Source organism: Ovis canadensis, chromosome 13 (genome assembly GCF_042477335.2).
Source record: "Ovis canadensis isolate MfBH-ARS-UI-01 breed Bighorn chromosome 13, ARS-UI_OviCan_v2, whole genome shotgun sequence".
Lineage (NCBI taxonomy): Eukaryota > Metazoa > Chordata > Mammalia > Artiodactyla > Bovidae > Ovis > Ovis canadensis.
Genome location: NC_091257.1, coordinates 42,980,814 through 42,993,800, shown reverse-complemented (window position 1 = coordinate 42,993,800; position 12,987 = coordinate 42,980,814). Strand labels below are relative to the sequence as shown.

Below are 12,987 nucleotides of genomic sequence, written 5' to 3'. Positions count from 1 at the left end.
TTAGACCCAGTCTTCTCCATAGGTGGTCACAGGGAAGACAGAGGCTAACTAGTTTTTCATAATCCCACCTGAAGCTACATCCTCTCCCCACACAGCAGTGTGGGCCTCTGAAAGTAGTGTGGGCTCTGTGTGCTGGGACCATCACACTGGTCCCAAAGCAGATGTGTAAACAGATTAAAAACTGGCCCTCGAATAGCTCAAGGATGAGATCGTTTCACTTTGGTCCCCCAAAACCTCCCACCTGCCAAGAATCTTAAAAATAAAAGCTACAGTTTCCCTGGTGGCTCAGTGGTAAAGAATCCACTTCCCAATGCAGGAGACACGGGTTCGATCCCTGGTCCAAGAAGAGCCCACGTGCCATGGAGCAACTAAGCCCGTGCACCACAACCACTGAGCCTGTACTCTAGAGCCTGGGAACTGCAATTACTGAAGCCCACATGCCCTAGAGCCCATGCTCAGCAAGAAGAGAAGCCACCACAATGAGAAGCCTGCACACCACAGCTAGAGAGCAGCCCCCGCTCACTGCGACTAGAGAAAGTCTGCGCGGCAATGAAGACCAGGCACAGCCAATGAATAAATAAATAAAGTTGTATCTTTAAAAAATTTAAGGCTACAAAATGAGAAGACAGAAAGCAACAAAGACAAACAGCTTTTTCTAAACCAAGCGTGGCTACTCGTGGAGGGAAAGAAGGAAAAATACAAAACACAAAGCAAGTAAATTCTAGAAGACCCAATGGTGTCAGAGAGGCTTATACAGCCAGGACTCAAAGAGATTTTAATTTTAAAAATCAAACACCCATGAGACTGATAATGCAGAATTTGAGAAGGGTATACACATTTTTTACCACTGATTCTTGTGCATGAGAAATCACTGGATATTAACTGATAAAATTTCCAATATTTGGTTTTCCCCAATTTTCAAAGAAAACTGTCCAAATATTAAAGTTTTAGTTCTGTCTATACTTTATATAAAATAAACTTTCACCAGCTTCTCACATAATATATGAGAATGAGAAAAGTACCAAGGAGAAGCCACGGTTTCGAGCAGACAAGTGACCTGAATTCTCTCTGCAGTGATGGTGACCTTATCCATCCATCTCAATGGGATCACCCTTCCTAAGCAACAGGCAACTCACAGAAACTACCTGAAATTAAAGCTGACACTCATAAAATAGAAACAGTTTCTTTGACTAATGAACTGGCCCCCATGCAGAGGGAGTAGCTCATCAGGGAGCCCTTCAGTTACCCAGGATCACCGAGCTAAGGACAGACACTCAGAGCACAGGAATAAGCAATGGCTTCCCCGCTTTCCTGGTAGAGCCTGTCTACTGCTCTGGAACTGTCACTGGAGGTGCTGCCCGGAAGCCCTCCCCTCCTCCTCCCTTGGAAGACACAGCCCATGGGAGCCTCCCTCCTCAACTTGGCTGACGGCCTACGAGCAATGGCATACTTCCAATGCTGCTAGTGGTACAGGAGGCCCTTCTCTTCCTGTTCATCACCACCAACTGAGAGCCTTCCACCCACCTTTCTAAACTCTGCCCTCAGAGCACGTGGACACCAGATCTCTCTCCTCAGCCACCTCCTCCCCAAGTCCATTCAGGAATAAAAACACTGCAGCAAGGGGAAGAGTCCTCCCTTACCAGGCTCTGCTATGTTGCAGCACTGAAAGGGGGGGCAAGGAATTCTGGCAGCCTGACCTGGAACATTTTCTCAGAGAAACCAGCCTGAAAGTGGTTAAGTTCCATGGTATCATTAGTTCAACAGTTCAGCTATATTATAGATTAAGCAGGCTTTCACAGCTGGCCTGAGAAACTGATCTAGTAACTTTGCTTCTATGGGAAAATTTGTTCCAAGCCATATCAACCATCTATAAACTTAGAAATTCAGTCCCATTCATGAAATGAACACTGCCTATATCCAATTTGTGCTCTGCAGAATCTTTATACCTTCCTTCAAAATGACTAAAAAATAAAATGTGGTCTGAAAGTTTTTTTATTTATTCACACCTAACAATATTTATTCATATCTAACAATAAAGCTGACAATAAATTATAAAATGTAAAGTTTTTAAAATTTATTTCACATTTATTCTTAAATCTGCTATTAAAATACCCCCACATGAGATGAAATTATCATGCACACAATCTAGATACACTCATAAATATATTCCAATGCACAGCATGACAATGTACCTTCACGTATTCCCTCTGCAACATGAATTTAATAATATCTGTTATGGATTCTTTAATATCAGCAGGAAGATTCTGGAAAAGGAAAAAAATAATTATGGAAGTTCAGTATGTAGTTATAGATCACATGTATCCTAACTTTATATATTCTATTTTTAAAAAATCAGTTAATGAAAGCATTTTTTGAGAAACCTCACCCTCTTCCGTAGCTTCCTGAAAAGGGGTCTGAGATAGGACTCAGTCTGTTTCTGAGTAGCACTGTTCAGTTTACCCTGCACACTGCGCTTCACATAATCCTCTCTGGCATTCAGCTCTTTAGCCCAAACACCAAGAAGAAACTGTGGAAAGAAAGGGTAAATTTAGACTACAATGCCACCCAGTGGTTTCATAAGCACGAACGTTCTCTGATGCACAAAACAGTATACATTCATCCTTAGAGTAAATGTCTTAACTGATTAATATTAGTTGCTGATGTTTTAATGAACTGTTTCTGCTTAGTAACTCATAGATGTTTTAAAGCAGTGCTTTTGGCAAGTCACAAACCTCCCTATTCTACACATATTCCTAGCTCAAGTGTAATCCATTTCCCACCTAAAAAGAAACCCAGGCTGAAATATGAAAAAGTTCCTTTTTCAGGCCAGAAACTCTGCGCCCCAAGTGTCTGGGATGAAATAGGAAGAAGTTTCACAGGTAACTGTTTGATAGAAATAAACTTTTACTTGTATTTCTATTACATAAAATTTAACCTGCCTAGACTTATCAGCCATAATGCCATGTGCTGTGATATTTAATCAATTTTCCAAGGATGATGATGCTGTATTTGGACTTTGTACTTTTGCAGTAGAGACCACAATTCAATTAAAAATTCCCTCTAAAACACTTGACCAAAGAAAGAAGGAAAAAAGGAACGAAAATACAAGAAACTATGACCAGCCCCCATCCCACCCTAGAAAACTACCCAGGTGCTCCTTGAATTTAACTACACAAAGAGCATCCTTTCTGGAGGCAGCTAAACAGTGAAGGCTGAGGAGGCCACATTCCCCTGGTGGTGTTACCTATGCATGTGCTATTGGGAGAGGCTGTCACTCAGAGGAAATTCTAGTCCATACTAGATCCCATGCCCTAGCTAATTCCATGCAAAATTCTCAGTGGGTTAAGAATCTTGATGACCGATTATGTTGCATTTAAATTGTAAATACACGTAAAAGCATTTCTTGCATTTAAATCTCTTGGTCTGAATAGAAATATTGATAATTGGTGAAGAAATGTTAAAAGGAATCTGGGGTTTGCACATACTCTACCTAAACCACTAAAGAGAGAAAATCTGGGAAGATAGAATGAGCTACTGATAATCCTGTGAAAGGTTACCCGAGTGTTTGCTTTTTTCACTGCCAATGTCTTGCCACTTTGTCCTTATGTCATCTCTCAGAGAAGCTTCTGGAACCCTCTCCTTACTACACTCTTTCCCAGGATGTTTAAAAAAAATTTTTAATCCTTAAAACTTCTTGTTCATTCTACTGCTATGAATTCTTTTCTGTGTGTTTGCAATAATAAGTCAGATTTACAAGTGCCGTGAAGATAGTAAATATACATTTTGTTTAACCTCTATATGCAAACACATACCAACATTATAAACACTACAAATGCAGAAATGTTTAATGAGAGTCTCCTTTTCCAGTCTTTAACTCTTAAACAATTTAGAACTGTAAGACCAAAAAAAAAAAAAAAAAAAAACAAAGTAAGACCAATTCTTATCTAAAGAAAACATCCTCCTTTCCTAGCCAGAAAGTACATACCTTAAGGAATTTGGTAATGATGTCCATGTCTTTATGATCATCACCTTTTCCTAAAGACTCTCCCAGAGCCTGAAAAGAAGGAATGCTTCTGTTTGTTAGTCAGGAGGAACAGCTGAATATATATGCTATTAACATCAGTCCAAACGTGGCTCTTTATTACATGTACGGTCCAATTTTGATTTAAAGCCTGAGAGAATTTCTAGATAGGTTAAAAATATCAATTTGCCATTTAAATTTAGACAGCATGTTATCTTTTGTGAATCTAAAGATAAAGGGAGTGACTGCTAATATATGCGAGGTTTCTCTCTAGGGGAATAAAAATGCTCTAAAGTTAAACTGTGATGATAGTTGTACAAACTTGTGAATATACTAAAAACCACTGAATTGTACACATTAAAAGGATAAATTGCATAGTATGTGACTATCTCCAAAGTTGTTTAAAATGCCCAGAACTGGTTTGCTCACCAGTTTTATTTCAGTAAAATTATTATTTCAGTTAAAATTCAGGGGGCGGGAGTACAAATAAAATAACTTCCTCACATATGTACACCTAAACCTAATTCATGTTGATGTATGGCAGAAATCAAACCAATATTGTAAAGCAGTCAATCAATTAAAAATAAATATATATTAAAAGATAAATAAAAAGGGGGAACATCTCAAAAAAACAAACAATAACCTCAACTACAATCTCACAGCAGTCAACATGGGTTCAGAGCAAGGAATGAAAGGTAACAGAAAAATGAGTTCACAATTATTAAGAAATTTAAGTCATTATTTTTGCTCATGCTAGATAGATAATTCAAAATTACTTCAAGTAATATTACATAAATCACTCCACATTCAATACACTGGCAAAAATAAGAAAGCAAGATATTGCCAAACGTTGGCAGGGATGTACAAATATACTGCTGATGGTGGAGTAAAGACTGGTACACCCATTCCAAAGAGAAACCTGACAGTATTCAGACAAGTTAAGAAGCAACCTTGTTTCTGGTCCAGAGGGGTTATGTACAAGACTGTCCGTCACAAAACTGTTTGTGGTAATAGGAAGAGGGGAGCAATCGTGCTATTAAAAGGCACTGAAAGTCACACTGTATAAAATACTATGTAACAATTAAAATCAAAGGTTTAGATGACATAGAATATCAAGGATGGAACTTGAAAATAAAAAACAGAATGAAGAATTTCACAGTAAAGCATCATTTACGTACACCACAGCACATGCATACAAAACATTACTGGTTTTACAAGACCATCAATAAATATAAAAGGATGTACACATCAAGCATATCAGAATGAATACTTCTGAAGGCAGGAAGGAGGGGAATGTGTGTAGAAAATGAGAAAAAAGGGAGTGAATAAACAACAGGCATGAAACAGAAGAAGGGCCTTTGTAGCGACCAAAGATGCCAGGGTGCCGTGAACTGGGCAGCCTAATGAGCTCAGCCATCGGCTCCAGGAAATGAAAGGCGGGGCGGGGCAGTGAGGGAGGCGGCGGAGGGATCACCTCTAATTCTTCAATTGTGGTGTTCTCTTCGTGAACTTTCAAATCATTCTGGGTGTCTTCTTCTCCAGGCTCTTGGCCACCCACAAGTTCATTGAGGTACTGCTGATCAATCTTATCCAAAGCTGCTTTCAGATCATTCCTCAATCCCTGAGGAAAGGTAAAAAGTTACACCTAGTATGAAATTTCATTGATGTTTCACTTCTGATTTTTTTCTCTGATAATGAGTATAATTCATTTTTTTCTCCATAAGGAAACTCAAACAATATTTCAGTTTATTACACAGCTATCACTACTGTCCATTCAAAGTCAATTCTTATGAACATATTCAAATGTAAAAGAATATATAATAATATACTATAATAGCTAGTCTGACAGTCAGAAAAATAAAAAATATGAGTGACAAATCCAATTAAGAATCTGCATAAATGCTGTAATTTTCTAATGAGGCCTAGAGAGAGTGACCAGGTACTCCACCCATTTTCCTGGTTCACTGAAAACGTCTAACAAATCCAACTGCTTTCAACTTCCAAAACATTTGGCAACGCCAACAGTATAAAGCCAGAGTCTCAACCACGTCCTAGACTTCACTATGTTTCTAACAAACCACTAAACTCCACATTTTATTCACTTCTAGTTTGTGATCATTTGATTAAAATGGAAGCCTTAAAGACAGACCCTTACCATATGCCACATATAAAAATTAACACAAATGGATCAAAGACTTAAATGTAAGGGTTAAAACTATAAAACTGTAACTTTTAGAGTTAACTACAACAGAAAATCTCATTTAAAATAAGCAAAAGACTTGAATAGACAATACATAATGGCCAATAAGTAAATGAAAAGATGCTCAACCTCACTAATCATTGGGGAAATGCAAACCAAACCACAGAGGTACCACTTCACAACCATCAGGATGGATATTATCAACAGAAAACAGAAAATAACAACGTGGCTAGGATATGGAGAAACAGACCCATTGTGCACTGCTGGAAATGTAAAATAGTACAGCTGCTGTGGAAAATGTTAGGGCAATATCTGAAAAAGTTAAACATACCTACATCAAGGCACATTAAAATGTCAAAAATGTTAAAGACAGTTCCTACAAGAGAACACAGGCAGAGCACTCTGACATAAATCTTAGCAGTATTTTCTTTAATCAGTCTCCTAAGGCAAAAGAAATAAAACCAAAACCAAACAAATGGGACCTGATTAAGCTTAAAAGCTTCTGCAAAGCAAAGAAACCATCAGCAAATTGAAAAAACAACCTACTGAATGGGAGAAAATATTTACAAATGATGTGACCCTAAAGGGATTAATATCCAAAATATGCAAACAGCTCATACAACTCAATATCAAAAAACAACCCAATCCAAAAATGGTCAGAAGACCTGAGAAGACATTTCTCAGAGAAGACATACATATGGCTAATGGGCACATGAAAAGATGTTCTACATTACTAATTATTCAGTTCAGTCGCTCAGTCATGTCCAACTCTTTGCAACCCCATGAATCACAGCACACCAGGCCTCCCTGTCCATCACGAACTCCCGGAGTTCACTCAGATATTCATATCCATGGAGTCAGTGATGCCATCCAGCCATCTCATCCTCTGCTGTCCCCTTCTCCTCCTGCCCCCAATCCCTCCCAGCATCAGAGTCTTCTCCAATGAGTCAACTCTTCGCATGAGGTGGCCAAAGTACTGGACTTTCAGCTTTACCATCATTCCTTCCAAAGAACACCCAGGGCTGGTCTCCTTCAGAATTGACTGGTTGGATCTCCTTGCAGTCCAAGGGACTCTCAAGAGTCTTCTCCAACACCACAGTTCAAAAGCATCAATTCTTTGGCACTCAGCCTTCTTCACAGTCCAACTCTCACATCCATACATGACTACTGGAAAAACCACAGCCTTGACTAGACGGACCTTTGTTGGCAAAGTAATGTCTCTGCTTTTGCATATGCTATCTAGGCTGGTCATAACTTTTCTTCCAAGGACTAAGCATCTCTTAATTTCATGGCTGCAGTCACCATCTGCAGTGATTTTGGAGCCCCCCAAAATAAAGTCTGACACTGTTTCTACTGTTTCCCCATCTATTTCCCATGAAGTGATGGGACCGGATGCCATGATCTTCGTTTTCTGAATGTTGAGCTTTAAGCCAGCTTTTTCACTCTCCTCTTTCACTTTCATCAAGAGGCTTTTTAGTTCCTCTTCACTTTCTGCCATCAGAGTGGTGTCATCTGCGTATCTGAGGTGATTGATATTTCTTCTGGCAATCGTGATTCCAGCTTGTGCTTCTTCCAGCCCACATTTCTCATGATGCACTCTGCATAGAAATTAAATAAGCAGGGTGACAATATACAGCCTTGACGTACTCCTTTTCCTATTTGGAACCAGTCTGTTGGTCCATGTCCAGTTCTAACTGTTGCTTCCTGACCTGCATATAGGTTTCTCAAGAGGCAGGTCAGGTGTGCTGGTATTCCCATCTCTTGAAGAATTTCCACAGTTTATTGTGATCCACACAGTCAAAGGCTTTGGCATAGTCAATAAAGCAGAAATAGATGTTTTTCTGGAACTCTCTTGCTTTTTCCCTGATCCAGCGGATGTTGGCAATTTGATCTCTGGTTCCTCTGCCTTTTCTAAAACCAGCTTGAACATCTGGAAGTTCACGGTCCACGTATTGCTGAAGCCTGCCTTGGAGAATTTTGAGCATTACTTTACTAGTGTGTGAGATGAGTGCAACTGTGTGGTAGTTTGAGCATTCTTTGGCATTGTCTAACTCTCTCTCACACACACAAAACACAGGAATATTACTCAGCCATAATAAAGAATGGAATTCTGGCACTTGTAACAACATGGACGGATCTGAGAGTGTTATGTCTTGTGAAATAAGTTAGACTGAGAAAGACAAATACGGTCTGATACCACTTATGTAGAATCTAAAATATGATACAAATGAGTGTATATGCAAAACACAGACAGACTCACAGATACAGAAAACAAACTTGCGGTTACCAATGAGAAAAAGAAAGGGGAGAGTGACAAATTAGGGGTACCGGATATACAAACTACATTTAAAATAGAGAAGTAACAAGGATGTTGTATGCTGCAGCAGTCGCTTCAATCATGTCCGACTCTGTGCGACCCCATAGACAGCAGCCCACGAGGCTCCCCCGTCCCTGGGATTCTCCAGGCAAGAATGTTGTATAGGATGGAGAATTATACCCATTATTGTGTAATAACCTATAATGGAGTATAATCTGCAAAAAATACATCACTATGCTCTCTATCTAAAGTGAACACAATATTGTAAATCAATTACACTCTACTTTAAAAAAAAAAAAAGTTACAGAAAGGAAAGAATCTTAAAAGCAGCAGGAGAAAAACAATTTGCTTTGTGTAAGGAAACACCCGCAATAAGACTATCAGAATATTTTTTTAGCAGAAACTTTGCAGGCCAGGAGGGAGTGGCACAATATATTTGAAGTGCTAAAAGAAAAAACTTCTGAGAACACGCTACCCAGAAGTTATCATTCAGAATTGAAGGAGCAATAGAGTTTTCAGACAAGCAAAAGCTAAGAGAGTTTCTAACCACTAAACTATCCTTGTTAAGAAATGCTAAAGGGACTTCTTTCAGCTGGCAAGAAAACAGATGAAAGTATAAATCCCAGTGATAAAAGTAAATGTATGGTACAGGTGGTAAATTAATCACTTATAGAGCTAGTATGAAGATTAAAAGACAAAAGTAGTAAAAATAACTATAAGCGCAATAATTAGTTAAGGGCTATACAACACAAAAAAATGCAAAATGTGGTATCAGAAAAAAATGTGGAGGGAGAGGAGGAAAAGTGTTGAGCTTCAGAATGTGTTCAAACTTAAGTTATTAACTTTTAGACAGTTCCGGTTACAAAATAAATAAGTCACATGGATATAATGTACAGCATGATGACTAAAAATACTACACTGCACATTTCAAAGTTACTCAGAGAGTAGATCTTTAAAAAAGTCTTCACAAAAAAAAAATTTTTGTAACTACATACAGTGATGAATATTAGATTTACTGTGGTGATCATTTTGCAATATATACTAATATCAAGTCATTATGCTGTACACCTGAAATATGTTATACGTCAATTATACCTCAACTTTTAAAAGTACAAATAAATTCTGCTGCTACTGCTAAGTCGCTTCAGTCATGTCCGACTCTGTGCGACCCCATAGACGGCAGCTCACCAGGCTCCCCCGTCCCTGGGATTCTCCAGGCAAGAATACTGGAGTGGGTTGCCATTTCCTTCTCCAATGCATGAAAGTGAAGTTGCTCAGTCGTGTCGACTCTTAGCGACCCCATGGTCTGCAGCCCACCAGGCTCCTCCATCCATGGTATTTTCCAGGCAAGAGTACTGGAGTGGGATGCCATTGCCTTCTCCAACAAATAAATTCTAGTATTGAATAATATCAGAATACAGCAGGTTGTAGTAAGTTAATATTAAAAGCTAGAAAATTTCTCAAGTAATGAGACATGAGTAGCAGAAAAATTAAATCAGGTAACAAAAACTGAATAGTGCATGTTAGCATTTTAGACTCTTTTGATAAGGAAAGTGACTTGGGATATAGAAGAGGAACAAATACTGCTGAAATGAGGCATTATAAAACCACTCAGCTCTTTCCAAGGATTTAGGTAAGGAAACTTCAGATAGGACTGAAAATAAAAACAAATTGCTGTGCATGTTAATAATATAAGTGAAGAAAATGTTTTAAATTCATTTATGTTTTTAAAAAGAAGTTAAACATAGAACCACCATACAACTCAGCAATTCCACTTCTAGGAATATGTGTAAAAGAAGAGAAATCAAGGAACTTGAACAGATATTTTTATACCTGTGTCCACAGCAGCATTATTCACAATAGACCAAAAGGTAGAAGCAACCTACCTGTCCAACAAGGATGAATGGATTTACAAAATGGCATCCATACGTACAATGGGATATTAGCTTTAAAAGGGCAGGAAATGCTGACCTCTGCTACAACGAAGCTGCACCTTTAAGTCAGCATGCCTAGTAAGAAGGCCAGACTTGGAGCCTTCAGGTGACCTCAGCCACAACCCTCACCTGACTGTATCACAGGTGAGACCCCAACCAAAACACTACCTAGCTTAACCCAATCGAACCACAGAACGTGATGGAGAATGACAAACTATCTTAGGACACAAGGTCTCAGAGTGGTTTGTTACCATCACAAATGACTGAGAAAGATTTTATGATAATGAATTGTTTTAAGATGTAAGTTTTGGGGTGGTTTGTTATACAACTACATATAAACACATCTGTCTCTCTCAGTAACTGAAAGAGCAAGTAAATAAGTAAATAAGGCCACAAAAGATCTAAACACCACTGTAATTGACATTTCAAAAGCATAAAGCATACTCTTTTCAAGAGTCCATGGAATATTCACTAAGATGGATTATAAGCTGAGCCATAAAACAAGATCAGAGTTCTAAAAGTAAAGCTGAAACTATTAAAGTTTCAGAAGAAAATACAGAAAATACCATCTCTTTAAGATCTTAGGGTAGGCAAAGCATTTTCTTAAGCAAAACACCACAAGCAGTAATTATAAAGTGAACTTTGTCAAAATTCAAAAGTCCTGCCCATGAAAAGACACCTTTAAGAAAACAGGTAAAGCTTTGGAACAAAATAGATACAAAACATGAATTTGTATATCTAACGAAGAATCCAGGTTATACATAAAGAACTACTATAATTCAAAAATAAAAAGCCCAACTGAAACATGAACACTGCATAAAGAAAGATGTGGCTAGTAAGTCTATAAAAAGATGCTCATAATCTTTAGTTGTCAGGGAACTGTGAATAGAACCACATGAGATACTACCACACAAATAAGAGAATGGTTAAATTTTAAAGACTAACAATAACAAACACTAATGAGACAACACTGGCAATATCTGGCATTTCTTAAAAAGTTGAGCATACATATACTGTTACTATTTAGCAATTCCACTTCCAGAGACATAAAAATGTATTTAACCTAGGAGAAATAACATAGAGCCAAAATAGATTTGTGTAAGAACGTTCACAGCAGTTTTAGTCATAACAGCCCAAGGCTATTGTGATATATTCAAATTACTGAATATCACCAGCAATGAAAAGGAACAAGTTACCAACATCCACAATAACATGGATGAATCCACAAAATCTTACACAGAGCAAAAGAAGCCAGACATATCCTCTGTGACTCCACCCAAGTGAAATACTAACACAAGTAAAGTTCATTGACGGTGACAGAATTTAAAACGGTGGCTGCCCAGGAATGGAGGAGGAAGAATCCAGGGACTGGCCAAGAAGGGGTGCTGGGGAGTTTTCATGTGTATGTGATGAAAATACTCTATATCTTCATAGGGGTAGTGGCCACACACTTGCAAGCATTTTCAAAATGCACTGAATCGCATGCTCAAGATGTATGCCTTTTAAAAGAAAATTTACATTCAGCAGCAATAATCTGGCAACTTCATTTTTCCTTTTTCCCTTATAATAAGGCAATTATTTAAGTCTGTCAAAGCCTGCAATATTCTTAGCTATGTGGCACAATGATATTCTAGCTCTGGTCTTCTTACCTTGTTAACTTCCGGTGTGAGGATCTCTATTTTTCTTAAACGTTGAAAAGCATCATAATCTGTTTCTCCAAATAGTCTGATTGGTTCTCCTCTTTCTCTCAATCTTCTGATAACCTATTTAAAAGAAAGAAAGAAAGAAAGAAAGAATTGTAATTTCTATTTTAGAAGACTAAACACTTACTTTGAAAATTAGATGCGAAAGTAAGTTATATTGTTTTTTCTTTAGTTTTCCACAAACAGATATACTGAATTACTGTCACACCTTAAATAACCCTAATGGTTTAGGTCATTTGGTGAGTGTTACAGAAAGGACCAATTTGTGTAGTAGGCAACATAAGAAAACCATTAAGATGGGAAGGAGTGATAACATTCATACAGAAGGAAAAAAAAAAAAGTCTGGAGTCAGTTGATAAGCCAATGACCACAGACAGGCAAGGGTAAGCACTGTAATTATAAATTAAAACCCAAAACTAGTCCCTTAGACAAGAAAGTGAGTTACAAATGGGTGGAGGGGCACATGCAGGGCTTTTGGAGGGCGATAGTATTCCTCCCTGACTTTGGTAACGGTTGTCTGAGTGTCGGCTTTGTTTTGCAATTGTCCCCCGTATTGCACATTTTACACACACTCTGTATACACGCTGTATTTCATAAAAAGGACTAATAAAATCATAATTAAGAAAATAAGCTGTAATCAGAAAAAATTACCAAGAACTTAGTCTGGGAACTGAAATAGTATCACACTTAGAAACCACTGGCAAGGCTTCCACTGGGTTAACTGAAACTAAAACTTAGACGTCATCTAGTGCTATCTCCCAGAGAAGGCAATGGCAGCCCACTCCAGTACTCTTGCCTGGAAACTCCCATGG

At 38.2% G+C, this 12,987-nt stretch overlaps 1 protein-coding gene across 2 annotated transcripts in view; it reads right to left on the bottom strand.

Moving 5' to 3' along the window:
- Positions 1-12,987, bottom strand: part of PRPF18 (pre-mRNA processing factor 18) — a 61,015-nt gene that overhangs the window by 24,354 nt on the left and 23,674 nt on the right. For both annotated transcript variants that reach the window (XM_069547517.1, XM_069547518.1), the window contains 5 exons: positions 12,122-12,235; positions 5,496-5,642; positions 3,986-4,054; positions 2,387-2,527; positions 2,193-2,264 (listed from right to left, as the gene is read on the bottom strand). In XM_069547517.1, the coding sequence (XP_069403618.1) occupies positions 2,193-2,264; positions 2,387-2,527; positions 3,986-4,054; positions 5,496-5,642; positions 12,122-12,235 (543 nt within the window). The remainder of the gene's footprint in view (positions 1-2,192; positions 2,265-2,386; positions 2,528-3,985; positions 4,055-5,495; positions 5,643-12,121; positions 12,236-12,987) is intronic.